The 18,667-nt window shown below is 33.6% G+C and overlaps 1 protein-coding gene across 2 annotated transcripts in view; it reads left to right on the top strand.

Moving 5' to 3' along the window:
- The window catches only part of LOC115417931 (uncharacterized), a 121,029-nt gene that overhangs the window by 39,217 nt on the left and 63,145 nt on the right, over nucleotides 1-18,667 (top strand). For both annotated transcript variants that reach the window (XR_003935224.1, XM_030132149.1), the window contains exons 9-10: nucleotides 12,144-12,243; nucleotides 14,635-14,693. Coding sequence is in view for 1 of the 2 variants with exons in the window: in XM_030132149.1 (XP_029988009.1) it covers nucleotides 12,144-12,243; nucleotides 14,635-14,693 (159 nt within the window). In the remaining variant the exon portion in view is untranslated. The remainder of the gene's footprint in view (nucleotides 1-12,143; nucleotides 12,244-14,634; nucleotides 14,694-18,667) is intronic.

Raw genomic sequence — 18,667 nt, 5'->3', positions numbered from 1 at the left:
CCTTACATTTTCAGCAGTCTTCTTCAATGCTTTTTAAGGGAATTATAATTTTTTTTATTATTGTGCACCTCCATAATATTAAGACTGATTTTAACCTAAATGGATTCAGAAAAGGATCTGTTCATCATGAAAAATATAGCGAGATTAAAATGAAAGGAACGGGGGAAAAAAAATAAATTAGATCATGTCTTTACCATTTGTCTTTCATACATACATCATTACCCTCTGACATCCATTTCACACAAATAATCAGTTGATTCCTTTATTTGCAGTGTTAAAACTCAGAAATATCCACCTTGTTGTGAAAAAAATTGGCTTTTCTATTTATTTATTTTTTACCATATAATTGTATTTTGTGTGAAAGCACTCTTGACATTAACAATAACTTAAAGAAGTACAATGATGTGAGAAAAGCAGTGCGAGTTAGAAACTATATAAAAGGTATAATATGATGCAACAGACAATAAAGGGAGACTGGAGTACAGAGAAAAGGCATCATAATTTGTGCCATTGCTGCCACTGAAAACTGCAGTTTATGTTCATTATTTTCAATATATATATTTTTTATCTTATTTGAACTCAGAACTTAAAAGAGTTCAATCACTTTGCCAACTATACATTTATTTCCACCACTGCATTTTAGACATATGCATAGACGTTGATGCCGTAGGAGAGCTACAATCCATAGACCAGGATCAGATCAATAGTTTTCTCCCTGTGGAGCAAGAAGCAGCAACTGGAACCTCCCTGAACCCCTAAAGGATGGTCTGTCCTTCCAGAACAACTCAGAGTTTAGTCCCATTCAATTTGCCTTTTCATATTAACCCATAAAGGCCCAGTGTTATTTTTGTGTCAGTTCCCAAATGATTTTTTCTCTTTATGTAACTTTTCTTATATGATTTATCATCATGTAATATCATAATTAATTAATTAATCAATCAAATAATTAATCATTGAATATTATGCTCTGTATTTTGTGATTTTTTTAAATTTATTTATTTATTTTTTTCCCCATATTTAATTCAGTGATCATGTAGATGTTCGTAAAAGCTCAGATTAACTTTGAGGGTTATATCAAAAAGAAAAAACTGAAGAAAAAGTGACTTTTTCAGCAAATATATTAATAATTGAACATAAAACAAGTGTCTCCATCCACTGCCATTGATCCAACTCCATGGGTTTTACTGGTGAATCAATGTTGTAGAAGATGACGGTGTTTCCACATTCACTACAAAGCTTCTCAACGTCCAAATGGTTCATATCTGATGACCACGAAAGATGACAACCTGTATTTTACACCAATTATTTACATGCATTGGTAGGATTAGTGGATCAACAGATATTTATCAGTTTCAGTATCAGCTTTTAGTCACCAGTGGATGCTTGGGTCTTTATTGGTTAAAAGCTGAAACAGTCGCCCACACAGAACTGTTTTTTTTTTTTTTTTTTTTTTGTCTGATTATAAAAATTACTGTTTCATCATATCATTGGTTGTTTTTTGTTTTCATTTCTGCTACATGCATCTGTAAAAATAAAAAAAATGTTATTGCCAGGGTCGAATATTTCTAAACCAGTACATGCTGCCAACTGGTTTTGTTTTTTGAAGGTTGTCGTTTCATCTACACCCAGTAGATGGAGACAGACACAAACTCCAACATGTATAAGGAGGGGGTTCAGATTTAGAGGTTCAGTCGTGGGGCAGGCCACGCTCTGCATGAATATGAGAGTAAGGCCAAATGCGTCACAAGACAAGACACTATCATCAAGGACCAGCCATTTATGGCACAGCAATTTTTTTTTTTTCTCCCTTTAAGGTTGAAATATTAATGCTTCTATCTTGGTATACTTGGAGAAAACAGCAGGTTTCTGAGAGGAAGGTGGACGAGATGGACGAGAATAACTTCAGTCAGCGACTACTGCACTGTTTTTCAACTTTGGGGTCGCCTGGAATTCAAATGGGGTCACCTGAAATGTCTAGTAATTGATAAAAAATATAAACTTGCTAATAAAAATATATGGTGAGTTGAGACTATCACAATACATAAAAGACATGACAAACTCTGAAGCTGGAACTGAAACACTGTGGGACTGTAATAATAATAATAATAATAATAATATACATAATTTACACTACATGTTGTCTGAAATTACTGTTTATTTGCAGCATAATATAGCAAACTATTACATGATCAAAAACAAATAAATTTTAGCAAAATAAGTGTCCGTTTTGAATATCTGAGGTCTCCAGAAATTTATGATGTTAAAATGGGGGCATGAGCCAAAAAGGTTGGGAACCACTGAACAACTGTAAAACATCAGTGGCAATTTTAGGTTAATTTAATGTGATTTCAGATCGGAAAACAATGTCTTTTATTAAAGCACGCTTCCACTGCATACATAACATGATTTAAGACTAAACTGTAAACATAACATGACCTGTCTGCTGATACGTTCTGGTATACACATGCATTTAATCTCACACAGCTCTCTTTACATTACCTGGCCTCAAAGAACAGCCAGTGGATGAAGATCCATGAAAGACCCTGTTTTTAGTTCAACCATAAAGACCCAAACAACCACTGTCGACCAAAATCATCTACCAATATACAATGTTTGATGACTTCTGATCCACTAATTCTATCAATACATGTCAATAATTGGTGTAAAATATAGTTATTCATCTTTTCATGGTCATCAGATATGACCCATTTGGATATTCAGAGACTCTGTAGTTACCGTGGAAACACCGTCATCTTCTACAACATTGATTCACCAGTAAAACCCATGGAGTTTGATCAATGACAGTGGATGGACACACTGGGTTTATGATATAATTTACTGAAAAGTCTTTTTTTTTTTTTCTTCAGTTTTGTCTGTTTTTGATGTAATAACCCTCAACTTTTATCTGAGCTTTTAAGAACATCTACATGATTCGTTAATTAAACAGAGGAAAATACGTGATTTATCCTGATAAAATGCAAAATACAGAAGATAATATTACAAGAAATGGTGATAAATCACTCAAAGGTTAAATAGAGAGAGAAACTCATCTGGGAACTGCCACAAAAGTAGTTAAATGATTTTAAAAGGTTTGGCTTTTATTATTCCTAAATGACTGTAGAATTATGATCACTGTACAGGTACCTACTGTCAGGAAAGGTGACTTACAGAGGCCTGGTTCTCACAGGACAGTGATACTGCAGACATTATGATCTTGTATAATATGATACATTGCTGTAGATTAAACTATAAAGCAGTACACAAAGTAATTAAAATGTCTTTAACCCTAAACTTGTAGAGCAATGAAATACACATTAATACAACAACAATAACATACTGTATCACAGAAAACACTTATGGGGCAATTTCATGACAAAATGACAACTTTATTTTAAGTTTAATATGCAGGTTTTACATAAGTTTGTGTATTTGTGTGAAGTTGGTATGTGTTGCACTAGGAGATTGCTAATGCTAGCTAGTTTTGCACACTGTCACTGCTGTAGAAGAGCAGAATGATGGAATCTAGGGAGTGTGATGTTGCAGAAAATCTAACCGGAGTTCACAAAATTACTGTGTTGTCTCTGTATCTGTATCTGTATTGACGACTAGGATGACATTAATTATAACTCTATTACTAGCATGTCAAAGCGATGTTGCGGCATGGTATTTTGATTAATTGATGTATTTATTTTGAATATGAATGTCAAAACAGAAGAAAATAAACAAAACACTTAAACATATGACATAAGACATATAATACATATTCGAAATAAGAAAAAAATAAGTATAAATAAGTCATCTTACGACCCTCATATCAGGGGCAATAAAATAATATTGAAGCAATATAAATAGAATATAAATACAATCATCTGCCCTGAATTTCAGTATGAAAAGATTATTGTAATAAATTAATGAAAGTGTTAACGAGTTGATTCTTTAATCTGCCAGAACCAGAGCGGAAGATTTGTGTTATTCAGAGTCCTAGTGATAGCTAAGTTTAACTTTATGTTTTCTTTTTCGCATTTGCCAGAAAATATGGAAATAGCTTTGATCGCGTTTGTCAGAGTTTCAGTGTATTCTCAAACCGAAATCCATGTAGTCTTTTTGATTGCCTCCCCTCTGAGGAGCGTAATCCTATATAAAGCAGCCCATAAATTATTCCAATTCCCAAACATTGGCCTTAGGCAGATGGTACTCCACTGCAAAGCCCTTTTGAGAAATTCTAAGTTAGATTGATGCATTTAAGTTTATGAAAAGCAAATGTGAAGAGTCTGCAGTAAACAAGGCTGAGTGATGTTTCCAGCAGGACTTAAAGAACTGTTTCCTACAAGTCTGTAGAGGCTGAGTGAGGGAGATGGAAGCAGCTTGGGGCAGCTCTGTGATTGGGATTGATTGTGCTGAGACAAAGGCCAGTGTTCAGATATCTACATGTACTCAGACACATTAGCAGTTTGTTTTCCTCCGGTGGAAGGTGACGGAGGATTTGTGTGGTTAATAGTGTGTGTAGCTGCTGTCTGTGTTTAGTTTAACCTGTGAAGGCCATCAGGTCTTTGTTCTCTGTGTATATGCCAATGTAAACATAATGTGACAAAAGTACAGTTATGTACATGTACTGTCTAATTTTAATTATTTTGTTATTAAATATAAAGTGTGTGTGCTGTTTAAGAGGTGGTTTATCATTTGCATTTTTCCCCCTCCAACCACATCCACAACAGCCACCTTCAAGTAAGGGTGGGTGATACTGGGAATGTTGGAGGACCCCCAGGAAGAGTAGCAGATGTCCTTCATCAGCTAATGGGGATCCACATATAGATAGTTACTAATGAACTAACGATAATAGTTTACCACCACCAGAGTGTGAATGTAAGCAAATGAATAGTGGATCAAAGGAAAACGCTTCGAGTGACCAAAAAAGCGCTATATAAATCTAATCTATTATTATTATTATTATTATTATTATTATTATTAAGTAAATGACTGAATAAATAAGTAACCTAAATAACCAACGAACTAAATAAATAATTAATTAATTAAATAAGTAACTAGCTAAATAACTACCTAAATAAATAAATAACCAACTAAATAACTGACTGACTAAATAAAATAAATTACTAACAAAATAACTAAGTAAAATAAATGACCAATAAGTATATATAAGTAAATAAATAAATAAATGACTTACTAAAAAAAGACTAAAATAAATAATGACTAAATACATAAATAACCAACTAATTAAATAAATGAACAACAAAATAACTGAGTAAAATAAATGATTAATTAAATAAGAAAATGACTAACTAAATAAATATATGACTAACTAAATAAAGGACTGAGTAATTTAATAAATGACTAACTAAATAAATGACCAACTAAATAAATAAATGAGTAACTAAATAATCAACTAAATAAATAACTAACTAAATAAATGATGAAATAGATAAAATAAATAAATGATTAATTAAATAAATAAATGACCAACTAAATAAATAAATCACTAAATAAATAAATGACGGACGAAATAAATAAATGACCAACTAAATAAATACATGATTAACTAAATAAATAAATGACCAACTAAATAAATAAATGACTAAGTAAATAAATAAATAAATAAATAAATGACTAACTAAATAAATAAATGAGCAACTAAATAAATAAATGACTAAGTAAATAGATAAATAGATAAATAAATGACCAACTAAATAAATAAATAAATAAATGATAAACTAAACAAATAACTAAGTAAATGAATAAATGACTACATAAATAACGAATAAATAAATAAATGATGAACTAAATAAATATGTCACTAACTAAATAAATAAATGACCAACTAAATAAATAAATGAATAACAAAATACCTAAGTAAAATAAATGATTAAATAAATAAATAAATGACCAACTAAATAAATAAATGAATAACAAAATACCTAAGTAAAATAAATGATTAAATAAATAAATAAATGACCAACTAAATAAATAAATGACTAACGAACTAAATGATAGACTAAATAAATAAATGACTAACTAAATAAATAAATGATAAACTAAATAAATGACCAACTAAATAAATAAATGACTAAGTTAATGATTAAATGCCTAACTAAATAAATAAATAAATGACCAACTAAATAAATAAATGACTACATAAATAACTAATAAATAAATTAATGAAATACTAATTAAATAAATGACCAACTAAATAAATAAATGATGAAGGGTTCACATTTTGTATACATCTGTTACATCTACATGATCTGTAAGTTTAGGAAAATACCTGCTTTTCACATAAAAATAAAAAATGCAGAGGAAAATGTACTGTAATAAATGGTGATATAAAATACTTAGTAAAGGCTTTTGGTGGTGACCACAAGATAGTTCTAAGTCTTTAAGGTTTAACATACATTTTTGTTCTTAATTTAAAATCAGCAGTGTTTTCTATTTATTAGGGACAAAGTTCCCCCTCCCTCCCCCTTATATTGAAGCTCTAACTAATTATGAAAACACTTTATAGAGGAGCGTTGTGGACAGCACAGGGAATAATTTCATCCAAATCAATGAGCTGTATTTGCTGCTTCTATCAACCCGACGTCTGACTGATGGCTGCGATCACAAACCTCCAGCTAAATGAAATAAGCCCATGTGACGTTCATACACCTCCATAAGAGCTCCATTAAGTCATTGTGAATTGGATCTCAGCGAAGCTCCGACCGTTACAACAGTCACATATTCGTGGATGAACACACACACACACACACACACACACACACACACACACACGGTTTAAAGTGACTCATGCACCGAGCTGTGGGATTGTGTTCGAAGGTAGATTATTCACAGAGAATCGACTACAATTTCACGGCTTTCTAGAAATAATTAGCGTGACATTTATTCAGGCTTTATAATTGGTTAAGACTGCAGACCCTCACCTCCTAATGAAGTTGTCATTGAACCTCTAATACTGCTGGCTTCCATGACAGCAGGAGAATATTGCAGTGTGCTGGAGGACAGTGAGTGTGTTTGTGTATGCGGTCGGTATTTCAGCTAAATGTGTTCCGTCGTCCTGAAACCTGCTCACAGTTAGACCAGACAATCTTTCAAAAGTGTTAAATATGCTTGTCTGCCTCTTGAGGAAAAATAAACTTAAACATTTCATCAAGTGGTCTCATGATGGGTCTAATAAACTCTATAGAGCTTTATCTCGAATCCAGTCAGATAGCCACCACTTTAGTTATTGTTTCATTTCATTTCTTTGGATCTCCATTAGCTTCAGCTGAGGCCATCGCTATCCTTCCTGGAGTCCACACCCATCACAATTATCTTTATACTGCAATATACAAATGACAAAAAACACCCACAGACAAAACAACACAAACAACAACTAAAAACCATTCATCACAATTACAAAACAAAAACAACCTGGTTCAATTAACAGTACCTCCCAAAAAGTAGTTTTTAGCATACTTTATAAATGGTCAAATAAAGAACGAAATGGGTAAATAACTAAATATATAAATAAAGAAATGATTTAACAAGTAAATAAACAACTAAATAAAAAAATAAGTAAATAAATAACTAACTACTACTAAATAATAAAGTAAATAAATAAACAACTAAATAAAATACTAAATAATAAAGTAAATAAATAACAAATAACTAAATAAGTAAATAACTAAATAAAAGAGTAAATAACTACTACCAAATAAAGTAAATAAAATACTAAATAAATAACTAAATTACTAAATAATAAAGTAAATGAATAAATAAGTTATTTACTTATTTAGTTAGTTATTTAACAACTAAATAAATAACTAACTAAATAAATAATGAATTCAATAAATAGGTAAATACCTAACTAAATAATTTAATAAGTAAACAAACAACTAAATAAATAAGTAGATAACTAACTACTACTAAATAATAAAGTAAATAACTAACTAAATAAGTAATAAACCAGTTAAATAAATATATAAATAACTAAATAAACAACTAAATAAATTATTAAATAACTAAATAAGTAAATAAATTAAATAAATAAATAAATAAGTAACTAACTAATTAAATAAATAAGTAAATGAATAAATAAATATGTTAATAAATAAATAACTATATAACTAAAATAAGTAAATAAGTTACATGTGGTCTCATGCTGGATCTAATAAACTCTACAGAGCTTTATCTTAAATCCAGTCAGATGGCCACCACTTTAGTTACTGTTTCATTTCATTTCATTTCTTTGGAGCTCCATTAGCTTTGGCTTAGGTGTGGTGGAAAAATTTACTTTTTATGTTTTATACTCTTTGTATTTTATACTTTTAATATTTTATACTGTTAGTACATCTTCTTTTAATGCTGAGTCATTCTTCATGCATATGCTTATGTGTGATGGTTACCACTCTGTAACACCCCCAACTCGGGAACAGAGTTCTTACCTTGAGTTAAAACCCAAACACCTAAATGTTTGGATATGTGATGGCGCCTGCATGCTAGATATTATTTAAACAAGGTAAGAGTAAGAGGCCAATATGGCCTCTTTCCCCCCGGAACCGGAAGGACTGGTATGGAGTGGTATGATTAACATATGGGGTTGTCATTTGGGTGTCACCATTGGGGGGTTGGATTTTGGTCTATATAATCTTTAATATTTTCATGGTTAATCAGACTTCACTTACAGAGTTACTCTGTGATTGACTTCTCAATAAATACATTTATTTATTTTAACTCTAACTTTCTCTCCTCCTCTTTGTGTGTGGGTTATCAGTTGAACATTTCCACAACATAGGTCATCACAATTGTCTTTATACTGTAATACACAAATTACAAAAAACACCCACACACAAAACAACACAAACAACAACTAAAAAACATTCATCATAATTACAAAACAAGAACAATATACATGTTATACAGGACCTGGTTCAATTAGCAGTTCCTCCCAAAAAGTAGTTTTTAGCAAACTTTATAAATGGTCAGATATATTTCACAATTATATATCAATGTAATTTCAATCAACTAAACATTAGCAGACACCGAGCATTGTTTTTGCAGATAAATACCGTACTTTCCGGGCTATAGAGCGCACTTGAATAGAAGCTGCACCCACCAAATTTTAAAAGAAAAAAATATTTGTACATATATAGGCCACACCTGACTATAAGCCACAGGTGTCCACGCTGTAACATGACATATTTACACAGAAAGACTGTAGAATACTAATTGCAGTAATATGTGACAGGTAATGCAAATTATCTCATGTTAACAGTCATTTTTAAATAGATGTGTCAATTACAAGTACAATTGAGTTTCTTTATATTGATATAAATACAATGATCAGGTTTCTTTAAGTTCATACAAATACAGTGGTCAACTTACTTTAAATTCATACAAATTCATATAACTACAATAATCAAGTTTCTTTAAATACATATAAAGTAAATAAACAAGTTTCACATTTATCAGAACCTTCTTAAAAACATTCTCAGTGCAGACGGTTCACATGCATTTCATTTCCCTTACATATAAGTTCTAAACATGGACAAAAGAAAGGTAGAACACATGGTAAAACAGTTCCACTCAAACTTCTCCAACCAAAATGAGCATTGTATCACTGCTGCCTACCCGAATTATTAGTCCTGTGCCACCGAAAATCCTCTGAGCTACAATGACAGTTGCACAGATGGGAGGAGAAAACGGCTAATTGCTTAATGTGACTTAGTAAATCAGTGATTGGCCTGTGGAATATTAGTACAGAAAGCACATTTACATTCCTATTCCCATGCCCTTTCACATTTTATGAATATATTGAGGTTGTTTTCTTTTTTTTTTTTTTTTATCTTTTTTTGGTCATTGATAGAAAAAATGCTGCAGTAGGTGACTGACTAAGAAAAAGGACTGTTGTTTCCTTTACAGAGTGGGAAAAAGGTATAACACCCACTGGTCATCATAACAATGTTTCATGTATGTCATGCTGTGGTTCATGGCTTCCTTTGACTATGGCATGTGTCTGGTGATAAGGTTTATGGCTCCTCTCCACAGGAACAATGTCTGATTTGTGCATAGTTGCCCTGCCTCGTGAAGGGGAGGCAAGGGATATTGTTTTTGGTTCAGTTTGTTTATTTGTTAACAATCTAGCAGCAAAACTATTGGTTGAATTCATACCAAACTGGGTTTATAGATTGCCAATGACCCAGAATAGATGTCACTACATTTAGGCAAAAGGAGGTGAAAGTTTACATTTTTAATGAATTTTTAAAATATTTTTCCCCATTTATTTATAATGGGGAAAATTTCATATGTCTGTAGCAGCAAAACAATTTTTTAAATTCATACCAAATTGGGTTTATAGATTGCCAGTGACCCAGAATAGAGGTCACCACATTTTGGCAAAAGTAGGTCAAACTTTAAATTTTGTATGAATTTTTTTTAATTAATTTTTTTTTCCCTATTTACTTATAATGGGCGAAATTTCACATGTCTATAGCAGCAAAACAATTGGTTGAAGTCATATCTAATTGGGTTTATAGATTGCCAGTGATAGTGATAGAGGTCACTACATTTTGGCAAAAATAGGTGAAAGTCTGATTTTTTCATATATTTATATATTTTTTCCCCATTTACCTAAAATGGGCGAAATTTCAAATGTCTGTCGCAGCAAAATTATTAGGTGAATGCATACCAGATTTGCTTTATAGAATTCCAGTGGCCCATAATATATGTCACTACATTTTGGCAAAAGTAGGTCAAACTTTACATTTTTTATTGATTTTTTAAATATTTTTTTCCCCCCATTTACTTAGAATGGGCAAAATTTCACATGTCTGAAGGAGCAAAAGTATTTTTTTTTAATTCATACCAAAATGGGTTTATAGATTTCCAGTGACCCAGAATAGAGGTCACTAAATTTTGGCAAAAGAAGGTGAAAGTTAAATTTTTTTAATGAATTTTTAAAATATTTTTTCCCCCATTTACTTAGAATGGCCAAAATTTCACATCTGTAGCAGCAAAAGTTTTTTTTTTTTTTTTTTTAAATGCATACCAAATTGGGTTTATAGATTTCAAGTGACCCAGAATAGAGGTCACTACATTTTGAGAAAAGTAGGTCAAACTTTAAATTTTTTATTAATTAAAAAAATAATAATAATAATTAAAATTCCCATTTTCTTATAATGGGTGAAATTTCAAATGTCTGTAGCAGCAAAACTATTGGTTGAATTCATACCAAATTAGGTTTATAGATTACCAGTGACCCAGAATGGATCTCATTACATTTTGGGAAAAGTAGGTCAAAGTTCAAATTGTTTATGAATTTTTAAAATCTCCCCATTTACCTATAATAGGCAAAATATTTGCGAGGGGCCTGGCACCACTTGTTGCTTAATGATGTCCTTGGCTCCCCCATGAGGAGACACTACAGATACAGATCACACACATACTGTACCTCAGAACTCAATGTCACCATGACACAAATCACACACATACATTCTTTCAGAATTAGTCTAACATTGTATTTTTCCCACAGTCATATATAGAAGTGGTCTCTAATTTTGTGCATTAGGTTCTAAAGCCTATAATCCATCATATATACTAGTATTCAACTCGACTTGCTGCCGCTTTTTCCACCAGTCACCAAGCACTGCATGTCACTGTCAAAGCTGCCATAGTGGAATGTTTCCTATCGCTTTCTTTCCTCTTCTCTGGGCAGAATTTACGACCTGCCCTGAATGCAGCATATAGCCTGTGTCCCAAATCTGACAGTCTGCTGCTGTGGCACATGTAGTTTGACAAACAGAGCAAAGGAAACTCATGGTGCATTCAAGTGTGCTTTGTATATGCAGAATTTTGTACTCAAACTGTTGTAAACAACCTGGTCTTTTATGTTACATCCTCCACCAATGAGATTGTTTTTACCAGTATTCTTTCTTTTTTTTTTCATTTGCAGCATGATAGATTAATCTGTGTTAACTCGTTAATTTTGGCCGCCCTAATTTAAACCCTGTATTTTCCTTTATTTGGTGCTTGTAGGTGTTACTTTTAGACCCTGGTTCCATGATCTGCATGGTCTTCCTCACTGTACTGTATCAGCCTCAGCCTGCAGCTGTTGTTGCAGACTTGAAGTATATGTGTGGTTTTTCTGTGTACCTCAGGTGGCTGTGACATTTGCAGTGGGGTCAGAGGTCGGCCTTCACAGCAGCAGTGACTTCAGTCAGATGGGCAAACCTTTCCTAATGGGCACCGTGGCTCTGGGTGAGAATCCACTTTGTACTTTCTTCTGGCAGCTTTGTTCCGATTGTGTCTCTTTGTCGTTTTATCTTCATCTTTTCATCTCCGTGCCCTTCTGAATTTCCTCCTTTTTGCCAACCTTTGCTCCATCTTCACTGTGGCCAAAATGTTCATGTACATCAGAAGATACAAAGCACATAGTTCAGAAATAGACAAAAGTGGGCGATTTGAAGCTAAATGTGAAGCGCCACCAACAAAGATCGCGGTGCTTTTTCTGGAAACACCTGAAAACTTTGGCCTGCATTCATGATCTGAAAAACACATTATCCACTCATCTTCCCCCATACATTTATACAATCCACATCTCCTTGAGCAGACACCTGAAGTGAGTGCCACAGAGCAGCTCAGTTTCATTCTGGTTTCAAAAAGAGTATTTAATCTACGGTGAGACTCTAAATCTACCCACTGTGGTGCAGGTAAAATGAATCAAATCAACCTAATATTGATCTGTGAGAGTGAGTAACACAGCGTATAGAAAGAACTGGGTTATTTTCCCCCCAGTAGGGTTTAGTTTTGGAATGCAATATCGAACTCTAAAATTGAACCAATGTTTAGAAGACAACATGTGCTTAATATTTTGATAATGGCCTGCAAAAAAGCACTCACCAGATGATGGTTGCTTCCTGAACCCCCCGTCATACAGGAGTAGAGAGATATAGTGAATGACTTTTATTTAATTGAAAGGATTACTTTTTCTTTTCATCTTAAAAAAACTGTTTTTATTAAACTCTGGACCAAATGGGTCAAATATATTCAGCCTTTACAACCAGATTTTGTGGAAGCCTGAATAATATTATTATTATTATTATTATTATTATTATTATTATTATTATTATTATTATTATTATTATTATTATTATTGCTAGCGGCATTGTACCCGTGGTGCCATTGTACAATAGCGCCCTCCCGTGGTGCAACATCGGGACATGTGTCGGACCCAGAACGTCCATTACAGTACGATTATTATGTATATTAATTTTAACTTTTTTTCTGGCAATTTTATTATGACTTGCATTTTTTAATTCCTTTTACCAATGCTCTGTTAATATTTGATGTGATGATATGATATGTTTGGAAAATTACCCACCCACCTGTAACCACTATCAATATAGTGGCTTTTTATCCCACAACCATCAACTTTGAGTATCCATGTATGTAATATATACAGGGTGGGGAAGCAAAATTTACAATATTTTGAGGCAGGGATTGAAAGACAGTGTATGACCAATTAGTTTATTGAAAGTCATGAGAATTTATTTGCCACAAGAAAATTGACATAATAGAAAAATGTTTTTATTCTATGTGTCCTCCTTCTTTCTCAATAACTGCCTTCACACGCTTCCTGAAACTTGCGCAAGTGTTCCTCAAATATTGGGGTGACAACTTCTCCCATTCTTCTTTAATAGTATCTTCCAGACTTTCTCGTAATAGTTTTGCTCATAGTCATTCTCTTCTTTACATATGGACACTCCAACTATTATTGAAATCTCCTTTGGTGTGACGAGTACATTCAGCAAATCACACACTCTTTGACATTTGCTTTCCTGATTACTCATATGGGCAAAAGTTTCTGAAAAGGTATGGATAATAGTGTTAGGTATGATTATGACATCAATATATGTTTGGTTTCAAAACAACTGACGTAGTGCCTGCTGAGAAAAAACAACTAAATGCTCATTGTAAATTTTGCTTCCCCACCCTGTACATACATCATAAATATCTACATACAGGTGTCTAGTCATAATATACACACATGCATACATAAGGTCATCATCATTGTATTTTCAGTTTGAATCCTCTTAACCTTTAGTCTTTGAAATCTAAAGATTCCAGGTATTTGCTCCATTTCAAAAGATATTTTTCTGTCTTGTCCTGCATCCTATATGACATTCTTTAATATGCCGCTAATTTTCCCACTTCCCTCATCCACTCCTGGAACAGAGGCTCTTTGTTGGCAATTTTTACCACACCACTCAGCCTTAAAATCAAAAAGCCAATATGTTAAAAAAAAAAAAAAAAAAAAAAAAAAAACACCATTAAATAATGGCCAGCTGAGTCAAACGATGCTTAATTGTTTTATTTGACCCATACTTGTATTTTTGATCAAGATATAGTTAAGTATACTGGGAACTGTCATACATTAAAGGTCAATTGGAAGCATATGCTCCTATTTTTCTGTATAAACATGTGGATAAACTTTTTCTAAAGGTAGATACAGTATAAAAACTTTGTACTTCACTGCCAACACTGGTTCGATCACTGCTGCAGATTTCACAGTGTGACAAGGCCGACGCCACTGCTTTTATCTCCATCCAGTCTGCGTGAATACCTGCTATACTGTGTTTGTCTCAACAGGAGGGATTGTAAATGTGATGCCACTGCTCTTCTCACAGATCTCACACAACAAGACACAGGTAAGTGTTTTTTAACTCCGCTATAACCTGTTCTGCCTGTTTGTCTGTATGCTCCGTGCACTGAATTGAAGGAGTTCTGGTTAACTGGAACAGTAGGCGGTTGTAAAACAAAACCAACTGTTCAAGTGAGTGTATCTTCACACATCCCTATTGGTCATAACCAAGGGTGTTTTGTAGGATTAGGGCCAGATTTACTTAGGCAGTCCACAAAAAGCACCCACACAGGTTGCTTTTCAGTGGGTAATTTACTAAGGATTCACAAACATATGAGCGGATGCAGCCAGTTTATTTTAATAATGTTCTACCAATACCAGGTTTTACACGTTTCTCCATGGAAACAGCAACACAGACTAAAGAGGCTGCAGAACGAGTTTTCTGTGGCAAAACTGGAGGACTTAGTGGATGAATGTAATTTAGTCTGAAATGGAGGCTCAGATGTTTTAACCCTTAGGGATCCACGGTCACAGCCCTGTGAGAAAACACTTAAGTAAAGATGTGCTTTTATGTCAAATATTCGAGTATAGTTTTAATTTATTACAATTTTGATTTTACATACCTAATATTTGGAACCATTATTCACTTTTAAAGTCGTTGAAAAGGTTTGTTAAGCATCTTTGTGTTATTTATGCAAAAAAAAAATTTTCAAATCGGATTTTATATTTTTTGTGTGTTTTTTGGCCTTTTGTGTTTATATAGTAGGTTAACCCTTTTATGCATAGTGGTCACTACAGTGGACAGCTATTCTACAGCTGTTCTCTTGTATATTCATGGGTTTTGTTGTTTTACAGGGTGGGGAAGCAAAATTTACAATATTTTGAGGCAGGGATTGAAAGACAGTGTATGACCAATTATTAGTTTATTGAAAGTCATGAGAATTTATTTGCCACAAGAAAATTGACATAATAGAAAATGTTTTTATTCCATGTGTCCTCCTTCTTTCTCAATAACTGCCTTCACACGCTTCCCGAAACTTGCGCAAGTGTTCCTCAAATATTTGGGTGACAACTTCTCCCATTCTTCTTTAATAGTATCTTCCAGACTTTCTCGTAATAGTTTTGCTCATAGTCATTCTCTTCTTTCCATTATAAACAGTCTTTATGGACACTCCACCTATTGTTGAAATCTCCTTTGGTGTGACGAGTGCATTCAGCAAATCACACACTCTTTGACGTTTGCTTTCCTGATTATTCATATGGGCAAAAGTTTCTGAAAAGGTATGGATAATAGTGTTAGGTATGATTATGACATCAATATATGTTTGGTTTCAAAACAATTGACGTAGTGCCTGCTGAGAAAAAACAACTAAATGTTCATTGTAAATTTTGCTTCCCCACCCTGTAGTTCTTTATCAGCCAACACAGTGGACACTTATGCAAATGTAACTTTGCTGTTCTTGATAAACCTGATCTGCAGTAACATGTTTGAGTGTAAATCAATTGTTAATAGACTGTAATTATCATTTTTTCTTTAGCAAAATATTTCTTTTTTGTATATTATCTCCATGAAGTGAGTAATAACTACAGGGTGTCCCATTAAGTCTCCATACATAGGAGACATAATACATTGCATACATATATGGTTCTAACATGTATTTCTTTATATTTCTTCTTTATAGTTCTTCAGCAGTGGAGGACACGCATTGAAATGTGTTCCCGACAAAATGGCAGTCATATAGAGCATATTATATAAATAAAAATGGTTTATGTCAAGAAACGTTTATTTTTCCTATGTGTGGAGACTTATGGGACACCCTGTAGTATTAGAGTATGTTTAAATATGAGAAAACATCAAATTAGCCGCATTAAAAGTGTTTATATTTCATAGTTTTCACAGTATATCAGTGAATACATGTTTCTTTGCTTCAAAAATTAAACGCATCATATCCATTTGAGTGAACATTTTTGCAGCTCCATAAAAAACAGGTCCATAAAAAGCTGTCAGTTGCATTTTTTTCATGCCTAAAGAGGAATAAAAACAGGGGGGAAAAGTCATGATTAAGGTTCTCATAATTCATGCATGAAAAATAATAGGTAGATGAGATAGACGAAGGTGTGCTGAAAAAAAAAAGATACAAACATGGGTTTAGTAAACTTTTATATAGTATATAAAGGCAGAATCAAAAGTATTCAAAATCAGCCAAAATAGGCTCAGACCCCTAAGGGTTAAAATCCTAGCGTGTAACCAGTTCAGAAAAGCAGATGTGGTCACTAGGAACTGTTATCAAGTCTGCCTCATTTACATACTTTCCTCATACAGTTTGCAGATGTATTTGTGGGAGTTCCCATTCCAAAACAGTTAATTCAGGCACGAAAGTTACTCTGTTCATTCCTTTCCAACACTAACTTGGCATTTGGTGCTAAAAAGAAAAAAAAAAAAAACTACTATTGAGTATGGCTGTGTTAATCTGGCCCTTTGTCTTTCTGATGTTTTGTGTCGAATCAACGCCTTGAACAGAAAACTACTTTCAGCATGTTTTAATGCAAGACGCATTTGGTAAATTATTTTAAAACATCACATTCTAATGTTAGACTAAGAACAATAATGCACATATTTTGTTGGAGGCCGGGTTCATCTGAGCTGATGTATTCAGAAGTGCAAATTCAATCAAAATTAAGTCTTCTATTTAGATTTCACATCATGCCTGAAAGAGTATCCAAATCATAAGGACGAGGGCATACTCTATTATTACTGCAGCACAATACCTCGTTGAATTGTTGTTGTCTGCAAAACCTCAGTATAAATTTGCCACAGTAGTCCTTCATACGGTATTGATGGAATGAAATGAGTGTGGTATTTGTTAGAACCAGAGACACAAGACTTGGACCCAAATGCACAACCAACAAACAGGAATAAAGTTAAAGAGTGTTTATTAAACACGGACAGAATTAACAGTTCACAAAAAGGTTTCCTTAAGGAGTCTTCGCAGGTTAGACTGTGTGAATTCGTCACGGCGTCTGAAACCAGCAAGGGAATCTCTCTGCCCGGGTCGGGAGCACACGAGGGGAACCCGACTAGGATAAAGCAGAGAAGAGTCAGGGGACAAACCAGGTCATACACAGAGGGTCCAAAAAACAGGCGACGGTACATGGGGGAAAGGCACAGTACTAACCGTGAGTCCTGGCAAAAGGTCAAAACCAGTGAGGCAGAATCAGGCAGAGGTATCAGGAGGGGATCAGGCAGGCTCAGGAAACGAGGAAACAAACCGGGTCAGGAACGAACAGACAGGCAGACGAACAGGTTCAGGGAATCGCTGGTAGGTAATCACAACACAAGGAAGGAATACGAACTGGCACAGGACAGGGGAAAACACAGGGCTTAAATACACAGAAGGGAGGGAAGACAATGAGACACAGGTGGAACAAATCAGGGCGGAGACAGGTAATCAACACAGGTGAAACAATCAGGGAGAGGAAGCAAAGACACCAGACATGACACAAGAGGAGGATTAACAAAATAAAACAGGAAATGACACACAAGACAGACAAAACATACAAGAGTCCAGGTACTGATATGACAGTATTAGAGGGTGGATCGTTGTCTAAAACCGTGGAGTCAATAGAGAACGTTTTTTGGTTTGTTCAATAGGCTGAAACAGTTACTACAGAGTCCTGAATAGTTTGAAACACACGTGCACCTGAAATTTAATCCAATTCAGTTATGTGTTTTACTTTAGTGAGTACTCAACAAGGACTTGATCAGTGAGATGTGTTCTGAATTCACTGTTCATTGTTAACCAGTGAATGGAAATGAATGAGATCAATCCTGAAGTGGAATGAGTTTTGTTTTTGTCTTGATAATTTGTGACAAACATTTCCCGACTATTACTAAAGACTAAAAATATGAACAATCCAACACTTACAAAGACAAAGTCAAGCCCACAGATGGATGTTTGTTTGATCTGGGTAATAAACCATAAATACTTCTCCATTTCCACACCTAAACATAATCCAAATGTCTTAATGATTATACTTCTA

The sequence above is a fragment of the Sphaeramia orbicularis genome, chromosome 4 (genome assembly GCF_902148855.1).
Source record: "Sphaeramia orbicularis chromosome 4, fSphaOr1.1, whole genome shotgun sequence".
Taxonomy (NCBI): domain Eukaryota; kingdom Metazoa; phylum Chordata; class Actinopteri; order Kurtiformes; family Apogonidae; genus Sphaeramia; species Sphaeramia orbicularis.
The sequence above is the reverse complement of the archived record's forward strand: the minus strand, read 5'-3'. Positions and strand labels throughout refer to the sequence as shown.